At 41.0% G+C, this 23,186-nt stretch overlaps 1 protein-coding gene across 1 annotated transcript in view; it reads right to left on the bottom strand.

The window, feature by feature from the left end:
* igfn1.1 (immunoglobulin like and fibronectin type III domain containing 1, tandem duplicate 1) overlaps positions 1-23,186 on the bottom strand; it is an 83,748-nt gene that overhangs the window by 45,195 nt on the left and 15,367 nt on the right. The window contains exons 2-9 of the mRNA XM_087973623.1: positions 21,475-21,558; positions 17,578-17,700; positions 16,183-16,322; positions 9,220-9,319; positions 7,078-7,119; positions 5,422-5,467; positions 3,187-3,367; positions 2,231-2,344 (exon numbers count right to left, since the gene is read on the bottom strand). Of these exons, the coding sequence (XP_087829749.1) occupies positions 2,231-2,344; positions 3,187-3,367; positions 5,422-5,467; positions 7,078-7,119; positions 9,220-9,319; positions 16,183-16,322; positions 17,578-17,700; positions 21,475-21,517 (789 nt within the window). The 5' untranslated portion in view covers positions 21,518-21,558. The remainder of the gene's footprint in view (positions 1-2,230; positions 2,345-3,186; positions 3,368-5,421; positions 5,468-7,077; positions 7,120-9,219; positions 9,320-16,182; positions 16,323-17,577; positions 17,701-21,474; positions 21,559-23,186) is intronic.

The following is a 23,186-nucleotide window of genomic DNA, read 5'->3' as shown; positions in this document are numbered from 1 at the left end:
TTGTTGGGCCAAATGGTCAGTTTCCACTCTGCAGGGAATCTAATCGAATCTTAATTTTAAAAATTTGGACTATTTGGCTAATGTGATGTGGCGGCAGACTAGTTTTTGCCATTGTGTTATTCCACTCCTATATTCCAAAAAAACCTTTGATCCATCGACTATCTTGTCCCTAACCTGCCTGTGGCTCAACTGCCCAACCCAAAAGTAGCTAAAATCCAGCATTGAATTGGTTCTGAAGTGGCTGGTTCAGAGAATGAACAGATAATCAGCAAATGATAAAGCTAAGTGAGCCCAAAACCAACAGATGAGATCTAAGCACTGCAGTTGTGCCACCTCCAGGAGAACAGTACTGGACAATTAAACAACTCCACAATGAAAGAGCACAATGCATCAAAGCAAAAGATAAGGCTGCAGCATTCACAATAATCTTCAGCCAGAAGTTCTGAGTATATAATCTATCTCAGCCTTCTCCAATGGTTCCCAGCATTATAGATATCGGTCTTCATTCGATTTGATTCACTGTTTGATATTAAGAAACAGTTGGAGATACTGGATACTGTAAAGGTTTTGGACCTTGACAACATTCTGGCAATAGTTTGAAGAATTGTGCCCCAGAACCTGCGGCCCCCTAGCCAAGCTCTTCCTATGTAGTTACAACACTGGCATCTTTCTGACAATGTAGAAAATTGCCCAGGTATGTCCTGTATGCAAAACAAAAGACAAATCCTGGCCAATTACCATCCCATCAGTTTACTCTTTATGATCAATAAAATGATTAAAGGTGTCATCAATAGTGCTTTTAAGCAGCACCTGCTCAGCAATGCTCAGTTTGGGTTCCATCAGGGCCACTCAGCTCCTGACCTCATTATAGCCTGGGTTCAAACATGGACAAAAGAGCTGAATTCTAGAGGTGAGGTGAGAGTGACAGCCCTTGACATCAACATGCCCAGTGTGGCATCAAAGATCCCGAGCAAAACTGGAATCAGTGGGAGTCTGGGGATAATGTTTCTGGTGGTTGGAGTTGTATCTGACAGATAGGAAGTTGGCCATTCTTGTTGGATGCCACACCTTAGCTCCAGGGCATCTCTGCAGGAGTTCCTCAGGGTAGTGTTGTACGCCCAACTATCTTCAGATGCTTCCTTCCTTCTATTGTAATGTGAGAGTGGGAATGTTCAATGATGACTGCACAATGTTCAGCATGATTCATGATTCCTCAGATCAGTCCAAGTTCAAACACAATAATATCGGGATAATTTCCAGGCTTGGGCTGACAAGTGGCAAGTAACATTTGGGCCACACAAATACCGGGCAGTGACCACTAACAATAAGAGATTACCTACCCACTGCTCTTTGACATTCAATGGCATTATTGTCATTGGTTCTGCCACTATCAACATCCTGGGGGTTACCATTGACCAGAAACTTAACGTGATTCACTAAATTATCACAATGACCACAAGAGCAAGTCAGAGACAAGGAATACTGTGGCGAGTAACTCATTTCTAACTCCCCAAAGCCTGTCCATCATCTTCAAGGCACAAGTCAGGACTGTGATAAAATATTCACCACTGACCTGGATGAGTGCAGCTCCAAGAACAGTCAAGAAGCATAACACCATCCAGGACAAAACAGCCCACTTGGCATCACATCCATAAACATCCACTCCCTCCACCAAAGAAGCTCAATAGCAATAGTGTACACTGTTTACAAGATGCACTGCAGAAATTCATCAAAGATCCAAACCCATGACTACTTCCATCTAGAAAGATAAGGGCAGCAGGTATATAGAAACACCATCACCTTCAAGTTCCTCTCCAAGCTACCATCCTGATTCAGAAATATGTCATACTTCCTTCACTGTTGCTGGGTCAAAATCCTGGTATTCCCTCCCGTGTGGCATTGTGAGTGAATTCACAGCAGGTGAACTGCAGGGGTTCAAGAAGGCAGCTCACCACTACTTTCTCAAGGGCAACTCGGGACAGGCAATAAGTGCTGGCTAGCTGGCAACCCCCACATCTCATGAATGAATAAAAACAGCCCCGTAACTGTACGGTCACAAAAGGATTGGTCACCAAATTACTGAAGCATTTGATTACATAATATATAATTAATTAACATCTAGGTGCAAAATGATATGCATTACAAATAACAGGAAAACAAATGTTCTGGTCCATCTCTGATAAACAGTATATTCATGCTGTAAGTTCATTCAGTCAAAAGAAATATTCACCTTGTATAAATAAATATTTAACTCTGGACTTTTGAGTTCCATATCAAATCCAAAGCTAGCTGATCCATCTGACTTTGTTTCAACATGTTTCAGATTGCTAATTTCTTTCACGTACTAGAAATACAAAGAGGAGGTTAAGGAAATAAGTTAGAGGATATGCTAATCAGTAACACATCTATCCACTAAAGTTGTTAATTGAAAGACTCTGCACTCGAAAGACTGGAAAATATCTTAACTTTCATAGTGTGGATTAGGAGACACCCCATTTTAACCAAAGTTAGGCAAATCTCCCAATCATGTTTAGATCTTTATAATCTGTCCTTCAGCCTGAGTATGACCACCCCTCTGTTTTGTGTATACAAAGCAGTAGAAACTTCCTGTCTTCATCCATTTGCTCTCTGATCTCTCAAATTATTGCATACTGATCTTGTCTATGATGATTAATGATTTTAGGAAAGCTTGTGACTCAGTACTACAATGGCTTGCTATGGACATTTTTCCCCTCAAATTTACACCAGTGCAACATGAATTGCATGAGCCCTGTATACTTTAGTTAGCTATCTTCTAGACCAGTAACTTAATTTTGTATTTAAATTGACAATATTGATTAAAATGTAACAATTTATAAAAAAACAATATTCTTCATATCAATTGCTTTGTCATGTTTTATAGAGGTGAACATCTCTCTCTCTTTGCTTCCCTCTCACCCTTTTGCTTTTATTCACAAAGCATCTAGTCTTGTCATCAGGAGAATTCAGAAGATTCAATCTTCCATTTTATCCTAAATTAAATATTCAGCTCCAAAGTACAACAATATGATTCGCCACATATTTGTTACATAACTGAGATAAGTTCTGTTTCACCAGAAAGGTGAGATAATATCAGGGAAACATTTCAAGGAAAGATTTTTTAAAAACTAATTTGTAGGAATAGCCACCAGCTGAAAGAGAGATTACCTGTGCTTGCTTTTCCTCTCTGTCCTTTTTCATTTGCTTCAGTTTTGTTAACATGCCACGGAAGTCAGTGAGGCCATACTCCATGCAAATCCTTTCATAATCTTTCTTGTCAGCGTGCATGAGAATTTCCCAGACTTTTTCATCTGGAACTTTCTGTTCTTTTTTTACAGGTGGTGGAGCACTGCACAACGTGTCAATGTAATATGTAAAGTGTAATAAATTTATTTGACACTGTAAAGCACATATGCTGTGTTAAATAAATCAGGCAACATTTTAACACAGAACTTAGAACAGTATAGTACAGGAATAGGCCCTTCGGTTCACAATATTGTGCTGAACATGATGAAATTGTTGAGGTCTCTGACAGTGTGCTTTAATTCACAAAGAGCTGGGCCTTGACTTTCCATCAAAAATTGTCAATATTTTGTATAATGTTTGAGTTGGATCAAAGGATCTGATCACACACACACACACACACTCCTATTTAGTATCTTCAGGGTAAAAGATTTTTGTGCCATTGAAAGTGACCACTGCACCAAGTATTTTTCTACCAGCTTTTATCACGTGGCCTTAAGTCAGGCAGAGCTTCTTTACTTTCCAGAAAAAAGTTACAAGTTAGACATTCAGATGGCCTTACATATTATTAACCTCTCATTAGGTCGATGAAAATAAAAGAGAATGAGCATTCTGATCTTCTATACTCTCAGGCTCCTTTGGTCGGGGAAAAGGACCAGCAGAACAATCTGCATTGGCTGGATTGGATCGGGGGTGCTCATGCATTGATACTTGCATACCTGTAACTGCAGATACAAGGTATGCAATGTGCATGTGTGTATAGAATTCATGTTCCTAGTTGCAAAGGAATCCAGGAAACAAAACCTATTTGCTGTAAATAGTATACGTAAAACCCAATTTATAGATATGCTAAAATCTTCCACGGAAAGAGCTAACTACATATAATACATTGTGCATTTCTTGAGCTGCAGACAATAAGTCATAGCCACAGAATCTGCTGACGCACACTACACCTGCAGACATTTCTACACCTCCCTGGTTGAGTTCCCAGATCAACAAAGAATCAATTATTGTACAGCACTGTGCAATCTCCTACAAAAATGTTGACAGAATGTTGGCGTTTTCATTGACAATAATTATCAGTTGAGTCCTGACATTTTTCTGACCTCTACCTGGTCAATACTAATTTATTACACCATGGACAAAAAATTGGGTTCTGGGGAATACACTCAAATTCCACCATAGCAGATGGTGAGTTTTAAATTCAATAAAATCTGGAATTAAAAGCTAGCCTACGGATGACCTTTGCCAGTTGTAGAACCATCTCGTTTATTAATGTTCTTTAGAAAATGAAATCTGCCATCTTTACCCAATACATGTGACTCCGCACCCATAGCAACGTGTAGCTGCCTCTTCATCGCCCTCTGGACACTAAGGATAGGCAATAAACAACCTATTCAGTGACACCCAAAAAATCCAAATCATGGGCAGTATAATTTACAGGATGTTAAATTGAAAAATGTACAAATAAATCCTTGTTTTGTTTGGAAGGGATGTTTGGGTTTGGTATGAAGAGAAGAGGCAACAGGAAAGTATTACATTTCATGCACTTGCAATGGAAAAGTACAATGGAAGGGATGTGGAGGGTAACAGGAGCAGATTAGGGTATTATGCTGGAAATAGTCGTTTGAGAATAATTATGTTAACGGCAATTCACATCACCTACTGTTTTTCCAGCACATGCTGAGACCTTTGTTCAATTATAGTTTCTTTCTTTTCCCCCTTAGTTGCTCTCACTGTAAATTCCAACTAGTGGCACCATTTCATCATGCAGCATAACATGTATTAAGGCTTATCTGCCCTGTCAAATTGGCATAAAAAAATCCCACAACATTATTTTCAAGAAGCACAGGAGAATTATTCTCAGTGTTTGGGCCAATATATATATCTCAAAATCAACACCACAGATAATTGGTTACCCATTCATTATTGCACTACTGACAGTGAGAGTTTGCTCTGAGCAAATACACTGCTGTGTTTAATTGCAAGCGTAATAGCACTTTAAAAGTAATGTATTAGTTACAAGATACTTTTTGACATTTGGTAATCATGAATGTGATATTAAAATGCAAGTCTTCCTTTTCCTTCCTTTTAAGCATTTTATTTCAGAATACAATATTTTATTCATTAATTGCTACATTTTATCCTTAAATATCTTACCGTTTTTTCAACATCTTCCGAAAGTCTGTAGGGTCTGTATTTTTACCTGCTGAGAATAGAATCCAAAGAACATAATGTGTTTAATAAAAAGTCTTTAAATTATTAGGTATTTAAACTCTATATACATAGGGCTATTTTGTCCTCAATCTAAGTTTGTTATCTCAGCATGATGTGGTTTGCCGATTAAAGAATTGTAGTTCCACTTCTGAACTCTGTCATTATCAGCTGCAATATTCCAGAACTGGCTACTGTCCTCTCATGAAATGCACAATGCACTTGGTAACCAGATCTGCACACAAAACTCCAGCTGTTCTTTAACTAGTGACTTGTGCAGTTCTAGCATGACATTCCTGCTTTTGTATTCAATACTTCAAACAATGATGAAAGAGTGCCATTTGCCTTTTATAACCTTATCCAGCTGTCGTGTCACCTTCAGGGACCTGTGGACATGCAATTCAATGTCTTTCACTTCCTCTACCCTGCTCAGTACTCTCCTGTTTATTGTATATTTTCTTATTTCCTTTAACATCCCCAAATGCATAACCTCGAACTTCTCTGGATTGAATTCCATATGCTATTTTTCTACCCACTCAACCAAACCATTGATATCATTCTTCACTTGACAGCAATCCTCTTGATAATGAATTACCTGGCCAATTATGCCTTCCATGCTTAAGTTTAAGACATTAATATCTTCCAAGAACAATGGGGGACCCAAAAGTGAACCCTCTAGGCCACCACAGACCACTGCAAACTGCTTTCTGTTGCCATAAACCAAAACGATTACACCTTGATTCCTGTCACTCAGCCAGTTTTGCACCCACTTTCCCTTGTATTATAACATAAGAACTAGAAATAGAAGTAAGCAATTCAACCTTGAGCCTTTTCCACCATTCAATATGATCATAGCTGATCTCGTTCCCTGGCCTCAAATCCACTTTCCTCCCTGTTGCCCATAATCCATTATCCCAGTATTAATTAAAACTCTGTCTATCTCCACCTTAAATTTATCCAGTGTCTTGGCATCCTGAGGTAGTGAATTCCATAGCAATTATTCCTCATCATTGAATCTGCCACCCCTTAGCCAGAACTGATAATCTCTTGTTCTTTATTGCTCCAGAAGGGGAACATCTGCTTTACATCTACTTTTTCAATCCTCTTTAGCACCTTATCTACATCAATTAAATCGCCTTTGATTCTTCTCAACTCTACCAGGTGCAGGCCTAAACTGCCTCATCTCTCCTCATAAAACAAGTCTTTCAGCTATGGAATTAACCTCATGAACCTTCTCTGACCTGCCTCCAAAGCATTTCAAGGGCTGTAATTTTTCCGACAAGTCTGCTATCCGGGACCTGTCAAATGCCTTACTAAGATCCATATAGGCAACATTCACTGCACAACCCTCATTAATCCTGCTCGTTACTTCCTCAAAATATTCAACAAAGTTAATAAGACACAATCATCACTTAACAAAGCCAAATTAATCCAAACCTTGCCGAATAACAGTAACAGACTAATTGGCCTATCACTATTTCACCTTTCCCTCACACTCATAATGGTGTTGTGTTATATTAATGATTTCAGCCAGTTTTATTTGGAATTATGCATAATCAAGTAAGATAAGTCGGAAAGTGAATTTCTCTTGCATATGCTCACCTTGTATTTCTCCAGGCTTTTTCATTTTCTTCTTGTAACCAACTAATTAAGAAAATGTATATCAGTATCAAACAATGAGAAGATAAAGATATTATTTAAAATTCAGAAATGTTACAGCAAAGAAAACAAATGTAGTTTTGTACTCTGCAGTCATACATTCAATAAATATATGAACAGTACAAAAATAGCACTCCCTGAAATTGATGTGAGAATTATAAACATAATCAATTATGAAGATTAGTGGTAAGTTACTCTCTCATGGACTAAAATGGTAACATTTAGTTGAATATATTCAGTAGAAACACCAATTTGGGGAATTTAAAATTAAGTTATCAGTGTTGTTTGCTTCAGGTAAAATGCTAGTTTAGGGAAAAAAATAGCAATCTGGTTTGATATCCATCAAGACTTTTCTATTGACCTTGTTGGAAACAAGGATTTCTTCTGCAAACAGTGGATATAACATGACCAGCAGGATAAGGTAATTTCCATTGGGACACTCATAAATCTCCACATGTAGAAACATCATGAATCCAGAGCCTAAAAATATTGACCCATGTGAACAATATCAAGATACTTATCAAAATAAAATCTGTAATACTACCAATATTTACATGGCCTAACTCTTTGCCTTATGTGAATTTTGATGTTTCAAATGAATGAAAGCCTTGTTGTGGTTTCCACAAATCCAAAATGATAGCTTTGGTCATACTTAGTGATCAAACGTTGTGAGAATACATTGAATTTTAACCACATTTACTTTAAGATTTAAATTATGTACTATCAACATAAATAAAAGACAATCTTTTTTCCAATGAAGTGCAACAAGAATAAAGATTATTCACATATTAGGGATTATCCCTTAGCTGATATAATTGGTTAATACAAACATGGAAATTACAACAGTTGCTGGAAAATTTTAGATTTCAAGAATGCATCTATGAAGTTATGTTATGACAGGATTGAAGCTGACTTGCAAAACAGATCATAGTGGTAAGGTAGGGTAGCCCATAGCAAACTTCTGAGGGCTGAAGGGCCTGTTCATGTGCTGTAATTTTCCAAAATTGCCATTTTTGAGTTATTTTGAGTTTATTCTACAACTGGAGTTATTTATCCTATTTCCTACCAGCTCTAAAACACTTATTTTCTTTGATAATGGTTTCCTATATCTTGTTTAAAATTACAACTGGGAGGTCAGCAATTCTGGCAAGGCTGGCAGCCATTGCTTATCCCTAGCTATAGGTAGATCACCTCAGAAGACAGTTATGAGTCAACCAATTTGGTGCAGGATTTGAGTCATACATAGGCCCGAGCAAGTGAGGACAGAAGGATTGTTTCCTAAAATGTATCAATAAACCAGTTGTATTGCCTATGGGATTATATTTCCTGTAATAAGACTATTGTATATATTGGAAATCTGAAACCAAAATAGAAAACGTTGGAGAAATTCAGCAGGTCTGCCAACATCTGTAGAGAGAGAAAAAGAAAGTTAACGTTTTGAGTCCAATATGCCCCTTTTTTTCTGAAAGAATCACTTTAGACTTACAACGTTAACTTTGTTTCTGTCTCCACAGATGCTGCCAGACCAGAATATGTTTCCTGTTGTGTGCCACTTTTGTCCCTCGTTCAGGAAATGCTATTTCTGTTCGTTGCCACAAGATGGTGAATCTGTTGAACATGGCATAGCTTTAAGAATTAAAGATTGCTCATGTATGTTATTCACTGAAATGGTTAATATTGAAGCATGTCACAATCATCATTCATGCTGATGATGATGTCATGTGGACAGGTAGGCAGAACAGTTTAAGTACTCTAAGGAATGAGACCTAACATCTGGGCATCTCAAGAGTGTCTGCAACAATGATTACCAGGTAACCTGTAGCTAGTTGCTAATATGGAATATGTTATATCTTGTCAACTAAAACAGTGGCTTCTAGTTAGACCATGAAATGATTTTTCCTGCCATCCTAGGGAAAACAGGTGCAATAGTGCCCTACTCTTAAAGAGTGTGGTGGCAGCAACTTTCATCATAAGCAGCAGTTCATATCACATAATGATTTGTAATGTCCATACAATAATATGTATTTAAACTTTCCTCTTTAGTTGGTAACATGTAAGCATTAGTGTAGTGCATTAGTGTCTTACCTTCTATGATATTAAGATTGGCTGCACATCTCGCCTCTCCATATTCATTAGAAACAGTGCACTTATAGGAACCAGCATCATCTATAGTCAGTTGTTTTATCTTAAATAGTAATACATATAAATCAATAAATTTCTGTCTCAAAACCTGAAGCATTATCCATATACCACATTCTCTATTCAAAGGGTTTTGGGGGTATTAGAGCAATGGCTCTTACCCAGTTAGTTCAAACTGATGAGATGATCATTGGGAAGTGCAAATGAGAAAGCATCTTCTAAGTTGCATATTGTTACAAGCACTAGTAAGACTGCAATTGGAGTATTGTGCACAGTTCGGTCACATTATATATGGAAATATGTAAATGCATTAGAGGCAGTTTAAGGTAGGCATACTAGACTGACACCTGGAATGAGCAGTTTGTGTTATGAGGAAATTATGTGAGGCTTGAATCCACTGGGCTTTAGAAGAGTAAGAAGTGACTTGATTGAAACATGTAAAATCCTCAGGATTCATGATAGGGTCAATGAGGAGAAGATGGGACAATCTAGAACTAGGGGTTTAAACATCAGCCGACGTCCACATAAAACAGAGGGTTGAGAGCCTTTAAAACTCTTTTCATCAAAAAGTAGTGGAAGCAGAGATGTTGAATATACTAAAGGAAGAAGTGGATCGAGTATTGTCAGGTATCTGGTTGAAAGGTAATCAAGAGAAGGAGGGATTGTGTGGATTTAAGTTTCCCATCAGACCAACTGTGATCCTATTGAATGGTGGAGCATGTGCAAGGGGCTGAAAGAACTCCTGCTGAGTTGTGGTTTTGCACATTATAATTCACATGGAAGTTATAAATATGTTGTTGTTATAACGATTTTGTGTGCCTGAATGAAAATGAACATTATTAGTATTCACGCATATGACAAGGAATGAGGGATTACAAAACTCAGGACAGTGATTAGTCTACTATAATACAAACAATCACTTATTAATAATGTTAGAAAATTAAATTCAATGTAAAGTTCAATAGTTTTGAATAAAGAAACATTTTTCTTTCAAAGAACTTTGAAAGTCCTTTTCACAAACAAAAGCGTACAACATTTTGCATGTACAATTGTGTTTAGGATATTTTCAATAAGTTTAATTCTGCTCTATTATTCAACAAAACAAATTAAAACAGAATAATATTGTGGTGGTTGTTGGGGATGTTTTCTGCTCTTGATTAACACAGATTACAAGTGGCAGAAAAACTCAAAATAAATTGATTCATAATTTCTTGTCCTGTGGAGAACATTTTAAAAATGTCAGTCTTTTTGATTGTGGACTAAAAATGTATAAAGGACTTTTGTGACAACACCAGACTAATGCTTGATTTCCAGTCTGCTACCCCAGTGAGCCATGATATTCCCATTTTGTGCTTTCTGCCCTTATCCAATACAGGATTTATGGCAGAACATTGACATTGGTGTCAGATATCAACCCAAATAAAGCAGAAGCAGAAAACTACTTGTTTCCAGTTGGATGCGTTAAGATTTTAGGAATGAGCATCATTTTTTTTCTGAGAAGCCACAGTTGGAGCAGTTAAACCTTGGTAAAAAGCAGGTCAATGTGAATTTGTCTGTAATTGATACATGATTTGGTTCTATGCCATCATCAGCAGGAGAACTTTACAGAGATTATAAGATGTGTGAAAATGTCTTTTTCTCTCATCACGTATTTGTTATGCAATATTTTAAAATGGTGCCCTTTGGTTTTTGACCCCTTTATGAGCAGGAATAATTTCTCCTTATCCAAGTTAACCAGATCTCTATTTCGAAAGCTTCTATCAAATCTCTGCTCAGCCTTCTCCTCTCAAAGGAAACAGTCCCAACTAAAAGAACAAAGAACAATGCAGCACAGGAACAGGCCCTTCAGTTTTCCAAGCCTGCGCTGACACATTTTGCCTTCCATACTAAAACTGCCTTCACTTACAGGATCCTTATCCCGCTATTCCCTCCCTATTCATTTATTCATGCAGGTGTTTCTTGAATGCTGCTATTATGTCTGCTTCCACCACCTCCTCTGGCTACATGCTCCAGGGACTCAACCCTTTGTGTGAAAAACTTGCTTCGCACATCTCTCTTAAACCTTTGTCGCCTAGTAATTGACCCCTCCACTCTGGGAAAAAGCTTTATACTTGCTACTTTATCCATGCCATTCATAATCTTATAAATGTCCATCAGGTCGCCAATCAACCTCCTGCATTCCAGTGAAAACAAATCAAGGCCATCCAATCTTCCTTCATAGCTAAAATCTCCCATACCAGGCAACATCCTCATAAACCTTTTCTTTATTGTCTCCAAAGCATCCACATCCTTCGGGTAGTGTGGTGACTAGAACAGTATGTAATATTCCAAGTGTGGCCGAACTAAAGTTCTATAAAGCTGCAGTATAACTTATCTATCCTTATACTTAATGCCCCTTTTAATGAAGACAAGCATGCCATAAGCCTTTTTTACTACCTTATCTACCTGCGTTGCCACCTTCAGTGATCTGTGGACCTGCAGACCCAGATCCCCCTGCATATCTGAGGGTTCTGCCATTCACTATATAATTTCCACTTGTAGTTGACCTTCCAAAATGCATCACCTCATATTTGTATAGATTGAATTCCATCTGCCATTTTTCTGATCATACCTCCAACTGATCTATACCCTGATGTATCCTCTGACAATCTTCCTCACTGTCTGCAACTCTACTAATCTTTGTATCAGCTCTAAACCTACTGTTGTGGTTCTGTTCGCTGAGCTGGGAATTTGTGTTGCAGACGTTTCGTCCCCTGTCTAGGTGACATCCTCAGTGCTTGGGAGCCTCCTATGAAGCGCTTCTGTGATCTTTCCTCCGGCATTTGTAGTGGTTTGAATCTGCCGCTTCCGGTTGTCAGTTCCAGCTGTCCGTTGCAGTGGTCAGTATATTGGGTCCAGGTCGATGTGCTTATTGATTGAATCTGTGGATGAGTGCCATGCCTCTAGGAATTCCCTGGCTGTCCTCTGTTTGGCTTGTCCTATAATAGTAGTGTTGTCCCAGTCGAATTCATGTTGCTTGTCATCTTGCGTGTGTGGCTACTAAGGATAGCTGGTTGTGTCGTTTCGTGGCTAGTTGGTGTTCATGGATGCGGATCGTTAGCTGTCTTCCTGTTTGTCCTATGTAGTGTTTTGTGCAGTCCTTGCATGGGAGTTTGTACACTACATTGGTTTTGCTCTTGCTGGGTGTTGGGTCCTTCGTTCTGGTGAGTTGTCTGAGTTTGGCTATTGGTTTGTGTGCTGTAATGAGTCCTAGTGGTCGCAGTAGTCTGGCTGTCAGTTCGGAAATGCTCTTGATGTATGGTAGTGTGGCTAGTCCTTTGGGTTGTGGCATGTCCTCATTCTGTTGTCTTTCCCTTAGGCATCTGTTGATGAAATTGCGCGGGTATCCGTTTTTGGAAAATACATTGTATCGGTGTTCTTCTTCCTCTTTTTGCAATTCTGGTGTACTGCAGTGTGTTGTGGCCCTTTTGAACAGTGTATTGATGCAACTTCTTTTATGTGTGTTGGGGTGATTGCTTTCGTAGTTCAGGACATGGTCTGTGTGTGTGGCTTTCCTGTATACCTTTGTGGTGAATTCTCCGTTTGGTGTTCTCTGTACCATCACGTCTAGGAATGGGAGTTGGTTGTCCTTTTCTTCCTCTCTAGTGAATCGGATTCCTGTGAGTGTGGCGTTAATGATCCGGTGTGTGTTCTCTATTTCTGTGTTTTTAATGATTACAAAGGTGTCATCCACATATCTGACCCAGAGTTTGGGTTGAATTTGCAGTAAGACTGTTTGTTCTAATCTTTGCATTACCGCTTCTGCTATGAGTCCAGAGATGGGTGAGCCCATGGGTGTGCCGTTGATTTGTTCATATATTTGGTTGTTGAATGTGAAGTGTGTTGTGAGGCACAGGTCCAGTCGTTTGAATATGTCGTCTTTGTTGATAGGTTCAATGTCCTGTTGTCTGTTCTGTATGTCCAGCAGGTTGGCTATTGTTTCTCTGGCTAGGGCTTTGTCGATAGAGTTGAACAGTGTCGTTACATCGAATGATGACAAGCAACATGAATTCGACTGGGACAACACTACTATTATAGGACAAGCCAAACAGAGAACAGCCAGGGAATTCCTAGAGGCATGGCACTCATCCACAGATTCAATCAATAAGCACATCGACCTGGACCCAATATACCGACCACTGCAACGGACAGCTGGAACTGACAACCGGAAGCGGCAGATTCAAACCACTACAAATGCCGGAGGAAAGATCACAGAAGCGCTTCACAGGAGGCTCCCAAGCACTGAGGATGTCACCTAGACAGGGGACGAAACGTCTGCAACACAAATTCCCAGCTCGGCGAACAGAACCACAACAACGAGCACCCAAGCTACAAATCTTCTCACAAACTCTAAACCTACTAATAAGACCAACTACATTTTCCTCCAAAGCATTTACAAACAGCAGAGGTCCCAGCCCTGATCCCTATGGAACACCATTAGTCACAGCCCTCCTTCCACCACTATCCTACGTCTCCTATGACTAAGCCAGTTATGTATCCATCTTGCTAGCTCATCCCTATACCATGTGACTTTACCTTCTGTACCTTTAAATTATCCTCATAACTGAAGTTTCTCAACCCTGGAGCCATTCTTTACTTCTCTCCAATGTGTTCACATTCTTCCTAAACAGTGACAACCAGAATTGTATGCCGTTCTCCAGCAGAGGGTACACTTGTGCTCTTTATAGGTTAAGTATAACATCTCAGTTGTTGTACTCTATACCTCTGAAGATACTGTGTGCTTTATTAACAGCTCTTTAATGACTTATGCACCAAGGTCTCCCTGCTCCTGCCCTCCTTTTAGAATAATACCCTTTAATTTATTTTGTGTCTCCATTATCATTGGAACAAAATATATCACTCTAGCTTATCTGCCATTTGTTTGCCCACTCTGCTAATTTATTAATGTATTTATTGACATTTAATGCTTTCCTTTCATAGTTTACAATTCATCCATGCTTTAAGTCATTCACAAACTTTGAAATTGGTCCCTACATGCCGAGCCCTAAATCACTAATATATGCCAAGAAGAGCAATGCTTTATTACTGACCCAGGGAGTTCTGCCACAAACCCTCCTCCAGCCCCAAAATACCTATTACCTCATTACTCGGTATGTTACCACTTTATATCTATGTTGCTACTATTCATGAACTATCACTTTCCTCATAAGTCTCTTTGTGGCACTGTATCGAACACCTTTGGGAAGTCCAAGTGCACCACATCAATAGCCTTCCCCTCATCAACCATCCGTTATCACTTCAAAAAACTTCAGCAAAATAGGTAGATATGATTTTCCCTGAACAAATCCATGCTGACTCCTGTAAAATTATCCCATACTTTCTATGTGACTGTTAATTCTATTCTGAATAATTGTTTCCAAAAGGCTGAGGGGTGATTTTATAGAGGTTTATAAATTCATGAGGGGCATCAATAGGATAAATAGACAAAGTTTTGTCTCTGGGGTGGAGGAGTCCAGAACCAGAGAGCATAGGCTTAGGATGGGAGTGGAAAGATATAAAAGGGACCTAAGGGGCAACTTTTTCACACATAGGGTGGTATGTGTAAGGAATGAGCTGCTGGAAGAAGTGGTGGAGGCTGGTATAGTTGCAATATTTAAGAGATATCTGGATGGGTATATGAATAGGAAGTGTCTAGAGGGATATGGGCCAAGGGCTGGAAAATGGGTCATGATTAGGATAGGATAACTGGTCGGCATGGATGAGTTGGACCAAAGGGTCTGTTTCTGTGCTGTACGTCTCTATGATTCTATGACTCTATAAGGTTAATTGTCTGGTCTGTAATTGCTGAGCTTATATTTCTAATTTTTTTTTAATACCGGCTTAATGTTTGCAATTCTCCAGCCCTTCAACAATGTCCCAACGCTAGGGAAGATTGAAAAATTATTGGTAGTGCTTCTGCAATTTTCCCTCCCATCCCCTTCAACATCCTTGAATTCATCTCATCTAGCCCCAGTGCCTTCTTAACTTCATGTGCATACAGCTTATTTAATACCTATTCATTATTAATTAAACTTATCTAGTTACCGAGCTTCCTTGTCTGTCACAATAGCCTAGACAGTAGCTGCATTATAGGTTAATACAAAGTATTCATTTAACACCTTAGCCATGCCTCTTTGCAAACATGAGTAAATCTCTTGTCAGAAACCAGCACTAATCCTAGTTTTATCACCCTTTTTAGACACCAAAGTTAAGTTGTACACAATAAAGCAAATACTCTGCCTCCAAAACCATGTATTTAGAAACCAGTCTTTCACAATTCAGAAATAGTCATGCTAAAATAGTGAATTGCATAAATTTGCATCTCCACTTAAATTGTGGGCGGCACGGTGGCGGCACGATGGCACAGTGGCTAGCACTGCTGCCTCACAGCGCCAGAGACCCGGGTTCAATTCCCGCCTCAGGCAACTGACTGTGTGGAGTTTGCACGTTCTCCCCGTGTCTGCGTGGGTTTCCTCCGGGTGCTCCGGTTTCCTCCCACAGTCCAAAGATGTGCAGGTCAGGTGAATTGGCCATGCTAAATTGCCCGTAGTGTTAGGTAAGGGGTAAATGTAGGGGTATGGGTGGGGTTGCGCTTCGGCGGGTCGGTGTGGACTTGTTGGGCCGAAGGGCCTGTTTCCACACTGTAATGTAATGTAATGTAAAAAAAATTCTTGTTGCATCTAGGGTTGTTACTGACCAGGTAGGAAAAGCTGTTCAAAATGAAGAATTTACTGATGAGATTGATTAGGTATAAAGTACAATCTCAACAAGTGTTAAACTATAATTAACATTTCTACACATTGTCAAAAAAGAAAACAAATAAAAACTGGGGAGATGAATGCCTCATAATGAATGATGCATTGTTCATACCTGTAAGACATGTTCATTCATAATTCTGTCATAGGAAACCTTATATTTGTTACCGTTACTGAGACTTTCCCCTTTAAAGCTCCAGACTAAAGTAGGCTCTGGATTTCCTCGTACTGCGGCTTTGAAATTTGCAGTTTTACCTTTTAAAGAAACATTAAAATAAAAGCCATTAATGAAATCATTTCTGAACAATAAAAAATTGAAGTATCATTACCATGTGCAATAATTCATCAACCCTTTCCTGCTGAGAAATCAGTTGCATATAACAGAAGAACAAGTTATCATGATGGGTTACATTCAATTTGACTGCTTTTTCACTTATCTTAGCTTGAAAATGCTAGGCGAAACTTTATGGCTACAATGTGTTGATCTGCTTCATCAACTCGCCCCTCCTGTGTTTTATTCAGTCCCACCTACCCCACACAATGTTGCTGCACAATCGCTGTCAACTCTAACCTGCCACTGAGCTCTCACTGCTTTACTGCTGGTGTGACTCTGAAACGTTGTCACATGCACACTTGGCAAAATGAGAATTCTCCACAACACACCATTTCATTGTCTCCTTCACAAGATTAATCGCCTGCTGGCTATCAGTTTACAGCAGTCTCTATCTGGCAGTGCAGCTACCTCCTGGAAACTTTAACAGTGGCGGGAATATGGCAAATGTTCATACTCATGTATTTTGGCAGCCCATCTACCTCCTTATCACAATCACTGTGGGGAAATTCTTCCCTCCACCACTGAAGGAAACTGCTTAATGCAGTGTGCCTTTGTCAACTATTTGAAAGAGCCACTCAAATCACTCCAACCCCTGCCCTCTCTACATCACCATGCAAATGATTCCCCTTCAAATGTATGTCAACTTCTCTTCTAAAGTTATTATTGAACCTGCTTGTGCTAACCTTACTGGTGAATGTATTCCAGATCATAATAACTCACTGCTTAAAAGTAACATAACCTCTACTTGGACTTTTGTTAAATATCTTATGTCTCTGTCCTCAAGTCACTAAACTTCCTGGCAGTTTTCGCTTTTGGAAATTCTTTATATTGAATGCCTCAGAAAATTGACACCTCCAGGAAATTTCAAACCCCTCACCCCATAAAAGATTCTGTGTGTTAATCTGTGCAGCATCAAATGAAGATGTGGTTGGAGTACAGTCACAGAAGAGTCCTAGTCCAGTTGACCCTGGATTCAGGACAGGTCAGAAATTCCAATCTGTAGTGTTAGTTTATCAATCATTATGACCTCCCAATTGTTTACTTCACAGTTAAACTGAGTATGTGAAAGCACTTTAAAATGTACAGAGAAGTCAGAAAATGGCAACAGGATTTTCTGAAGGTCACCTTTGAATATAAACATGATTGAGGTTGAAGATGCGTTTTTTAGTTACTTACCTTCCTGCATGGTCAGTGGGATTGGCCTGCGTTCAATATCAGGTACACTACATCCTTGCGGGATATCATCTGTAAATTCTATAATTGTGACTCCTGGGATTGATGATTTCCTTGTTTTGACACCTGGAGAGAGGCAGAACAAAATATATAGTTTTGCCAACAAAGGAGGGAATCTAAAACCCTGCAATTCTTAATTCTTATTTTTGAGCAGTACTTTTAGAATGATCAGGATCTGGCAAAGATTGATGCAAGGCCTGGAATTTTATTTTCATTACCAAATGGCACAGTCAGTTTTGAGAGAAATAAGGTTGGATCTTAAAAGGAGTATTGCCCACTGTTACGCTCCCTTCCTGAAAAGTAGGTTGCCAGCCTGACTACCCCTCAGAGGGTTTAGCTATTTATAATCAACCTCGTCAGATATGTAGCAATACAGAGGAACCTCGATTATCCGAACTCCAATTATCCGAAAATTGGATTATCCGAAGGAGACCTCGAGGTCCCGATAGAAACATTACATTAAAGACGTGTTTCCAACAGTGATCGTGTCTCTTGTATACAGAGATTAAACAGTCTCCAAGTGATTGACCTCCCGACCTCTCTCTGTCCCCACACTTTCCCTGGAGTTCTACACAAGGGCGTACCCTAAACCACCTTTTCCCCAGATAATCTCTCCAACATTGTCCTGTACAGGGCAGAGGTGGAACCTGTCAAAATGTTGCAATAAAAATGTGTGTGTGTGGTGTGTAGTGTGTGTGTGGTGTGTGTGTGGTGTGCGTGGTGTGTGGTGTGTGGTGTGTGGTGTGTGTGTGCGGTGTGTGGTGTGTGGTGTGTGTGTGTGTGTATGGTGTGTGTGCAGTGTGTGTGGTGTGTGTGTGTGCGGTGTGTGTGTGTGTGGTGTGTGTGCAGTGTGTGTGGTGTGTGCAATGTGTGTGGTGTGTGTGGTGTGTGTGTGTGTGGTGTGTGTGTGGTGTGTGTGTGGTGTGTGTGTGGTGTGTGTGTGGTGTGTGGTGTGTGGTGTGTGGTGTGTGTGTGCGGTGTGTGGTGTGTGGTGTGTGTGTGTGTGTATGGTGTGTGTGCAGTGTGTGTGGTGTGTGTGTGTGGTGTGTGTGTGTGCGGTGTGTGTGTGTGTGGTGTGTGTGCAGTGTGTGTGGTGTGTGCAATGTGTGTGGTGTGTGTGTGTGGTGTGTGTGTGGTGTGTGTGTGGTGTGTGTGGCGTGTGGTGTGTGGTGTGTGGTGTGTGGTGTGTGTATGGTGTGTGTGCGGTGTATGTGGTGTATGCGGTGTGTGTGTGGTGTGGGTGTGTGGTGTGCGTATGTGTTTGGTGTGTGGTGTGTGTGTGTGGTGTGTGTTTGTGTGGTGTGCGCGTGCGGTGTGTGTGTGTGCGGTGTGCGTGGGCGTGTGGTATGGGTGTGTGTGTGTGTGTGTGTGTGTGTGTGTGTGTGTGTGTGTGTGTGTGTGTGTGTGTGTGTGTGTGTGTGTGTGTGTGTGTGTGTGTGTGTGTGTGTGTGTGTGATGTGGGTTTGTGGCGTATTAGCGTTCATTAGCAGAGGGATGAATTCAAGAGTCGTGAGCTGTATAGGACCTTTGGAGTACTGTGTGCAGTTCTGGTCGCCTCATTTTCGGAAAGATGTGGAAGCTTTGGAGAGGGTGTAGAGAAGATTTACCAGGATGTTGCATGGAATGGAGAATAGGTCGTACGAGGATAGGTTGAGAGTGCTAGGCCTTTTCTCATTGGAACGGCGAAGGATGAGGTGTGACTTGATAGAGGTTTATAAGATGATCAGAGGAATAGATAGAGTAGACAGTCAGAGACTTTTTCCCCGGGTACAACAGAGTGTTACAAGGGGACATAAATTTAAGGTGAATGGTGGAAGCTATAACGGGGATGTCAGGGGTAGGTTCTTTACTCAGAGAGTGGATGGGGCATGGAATGCACTGCCTGTGGGAGTGGCAGAGTCAGAATCATTGGTGACCTTTAAGCGGCAATTGGATAGGTACATGGATGGGTGCTTAAGCGAGGACAAATGTTCGGCACAACATTGTGGGCCGAAGGGCCTGTTCTGTGCTGTATTGTTCTATGGTGTGCATGGTGTGTGTGGTGTGCGTGTGGTGTGTGGTGTGTGGTGTGTGGCGTGTGGTGTGGGTGTGTGTGTGTATGTGTGCGGTGTACGTGGGTGTGTGGTATGTGCGTGTGGTGTGTGGGTGTGTGGTGTGTGGTGTGTGCGCGCGGTGTGTGTGTGCAGTGTGTGTGGTGTGTGCGGTGTGTGTGTGGTGTGTGTGTGTTGTGCGTGTGTGGTGTGTGTGTGGTGTGTGTGTGTGTGGTGTGTGTGTGGGGTGTCTGTGTGGTGTGTGTGTGTGGTGTGTGTGGGGTGTGTGTGTGTGCGGTGTGTGTGGTGTGTGCGTGGTGTGTGTGGTATGTGCGTGGTGTGCGTGGTGTGGTGTGTGTGTGTGTGGTGTGTGTGGTGTGGGATGTGGGGTGTGTGTGTGGTGTGTGTGTGGGTGGTGTGTGTGCTGTGTGTGTGTGGGATGTGTGTGTGTGGTGTGTGTGTGGTATGTGTGGTGTGCGCGGTGTGTGTGGTGTGTGGTGTGTGTGGTGTGTGTGGTGTGTGGTGTGTGTGGTGTGTGTGTGGTATGTGTGTGCGTGCAGTATTTGGAGACTTACCCCACAAAGGCTGCTGCACCAGCCGCAGTCTTGTTGTTGGTGTACAGTCCGGCTGCCCCAAAGAGGGGGCGGTGTTGGACGGGGTCGCACGGCAAGGGTGGTGTTGGGCGGTTGGGGGTGGGCAGGGGGCGGGGGCACGTGCGCTGTGTGCTGCTGCAGTCTCCTGAATGGGGAGCAGACTTTAAAAACTCCGAGCCCCAGCGGAAAGGCATTTAATCGATTATCCGAATGAAATACTGTCTGCCTCTCTCGTTCGGATAATCGAGGTTCCCCTGTATATCAGCAGCACAAGTGTAATTTGAACCCAGATTGTTCAGCCCAAAGGTATGGACACTACCACTAAACAATCACAAGGCCCTTCAGTGGGAGAGCTATGTTAATTGGCTCACATTGTGATTTCTGCCTCCATTTCAGCAGTGGCCAATGCTCAGACTATAGGCAGCACCCAAAAAGAGAAAGGGGAGCATTGACTTCGTTGTGAGTCCAGGGTTTTGCTTAAGGTGAACAGGCAGATTCCTGCAAAAGGGGCTGGGGTTATGAAAGATGGCAGGTGCTGCTTGCCCTCTGCATCCAGAATGGTGTATATACAATCCATGGATTCCTTAAAACAGGACTCTTTAAATTGCAAGGTACACTAACAAAAAAATTATAGTGGAGGTGTAATGAAACTTTGAAGCAGCTATTCTTTGGTCACTCAAGGACCTCATTAGCCTGATGCACATACAGGGAATGGAAGATCCCTCATGGCTCAGTGGTAGTGTTCCAACCTCTCGGCTATGGAGACCTGGCTGCAAGTCCCACCTGCTGTAGAGGTGTGTAATAACATCTCTGAACATAGGAACAAAAAATAGGATCAAATAGAGGTTAGCAAGATTAATGGGAGGTGTGAGCCCTGTCACAGTCCCCAAAAACCGGAATATGGGAAACAGATTGGGGTGGATGACTGTTTTGGCTCACAGAACGTCATCACAGTCACAACATTGTGTATGCACAATACACAGACATCTTAAAAGATAATCTCTGAAACGCAAGATACAAATGCCACAAAAAGTCCTCGGTAGTCCTAGTGTTTTAGTTTGATTTAAGCTCAATGTAACATCAAGATATTGTAAAATTCCATTTTAAAAATGTACAACATGGACATTATGCTACTGGAAATAGAAAAATCTTATTCTTCAATATATTTATCATTAGTCAGAAGTTGATGCTTTGCCTATGTTCTTGTAAATATTTACCTGGTTTGGCACTATTTCTTGGCTGGTTCACTTTCTTCTCCATGTTTTGCTTATTACTCTTCACTTGCAATTATAATGTCAAAGCTATGAAATGGAAAAACACAATGCAGATTAATATTGTACCTTTAATCTTATTAAATTGTTTCTGATGTAACCTTGAAGTGCTATTCATTGTGTTTAATGTAAATTGGATCACAGTTTGTATTGAAGATAAATTGCTCTCGCATTTGCTGCATCATTACCTTCATACTATGAATGAAATTTGAAATTGTAATTTTGAATCATGTGAAGCATATATAATCTCTCTTCAGTTCCTGGCAGCATATGGGGGTCGAAGAGTGTGGAGCTGGAAAAGCACAGCAGGTCAGGGGCAAGAGAATCGGCATTTCAGGCATAAGCCCTTGGTCAGGAATGTTGGGGGAAGGGTGCTGGGAGATAAATAGGAGGGTAGGTGTGGGGGGAAGGTAGCTAAAAAGGTGATAGATAGACGGAGGTGGAGTGTGATGGTGATAGGTCGGAGGGGAGGGGTGAACCAGATAGGTGGGAAGGAAGATGGACAGGTACGGCAGTTCAAGAGGGCAGTGCCGAGTTTGAGGGTTGGAACTGGGATGAGGTGGGGGGGAGATGAGGAAACCAGTGAAAGTTGATGTTGATGCCATGTGGTTGGAATGTCCAAAGGCAGAAGCTAAGGTGTTCTTCTGCCAGGCGTTGGGTGGCTTGGATTTGGTGGTGGAAGAGACCCAGGACTTGCATCCCTTGGCAGAGTAGGAGGGGGAGTTGAAGTGCCCAAAACGTCGACTGTCTTGCTCCTTGGATACTGCCTGCCCTGTTGTGCTTTTCCGGCACCACACTTTTCGACTCTGATCACTGCAGTCCTCACGTTTCCCAGCAGTTTTGGTACAGTTACCAAAATTCAAAAGCATTTAATCTAATATTATAAATACTCTTCCGAAATTAACTGTGTACTGCTCAGTGTTTGAGAATGGATTATACTTTTCCCCAAATTACCGTCATACAGAAAAAAATCATAGACTCATTGATTTACTAAATGGTTGAAAGTTTCTTCTGTGATTTTCTTATTGTTTTCTTTTCATTCCCAAGTTATCCCAGGAAATGTACTGGGGAACTTTGAAGGTCTGTTCCCATATCAGACTAGTCAAATGTTTTTTGAGGTGATGTGAATGACACCAGTGGTTAATGTAAGTAACACAAACAATCAATCAGGTATTTACATCAAAATATGATATTATATGAAGAATATCATCAACTAGAGGACTGGTATCTCAGATGCAGTCAAAGTTCAAACATGTAATGCACAATAATATGGAAATGTGTGGAGGAGTCATCAGTTACTTAAATAATCATAGAGTCATAGAGTCATAGAGATGAACAGCATGGAAACAGACCCTTCGGTCCAACCCGTCCATGCCGACCAGACATCCCAACCCAATCTAGTCCCACCTGCCAGCACCTGGCCCATATCCCTCCAAACCCTTCCTATTCATATACCCATCCATATGCCTCTTAAATGTTGCAATTGTACCAGCCTCCACCACATCCTCTGGCAGCTCATTCCATACACGTACCACCCTCTGCGTGAAAAAGTTGCCCCTTAGGTCTCTTTTATATCTTTCCCCTCTCACCCTAAACCTATGCCCTCTAGTTCTAGATTCCCTGACCCCAAGGAAAGGACTCTGTGTATTTATCCTATC

This window comes from Chiloscyllium plagiosum, unplaced genomic scaffold, assembly GCF_037043375.1.
Source record: "Chiloscyllium plagiosum isolate Xiang-an unplaced genomic scaffold, Cpla_swu_hap1 HiC_scaffold_26, whole genome shotgun sequence".
NCBI classification, from domain to species: Eukaryota; Metazoa; Chordata; class Chondrichthyes; order Orectolobiformes; family Hemiscylliidae; genus Chiloscyllium; species Chiloscyllium plagiosum.
The sequence above is the reverse complement of the archived record's forward strand: the minus strand, read 5'-3'. Positions and strand labels throughout refer to the sequence as shown.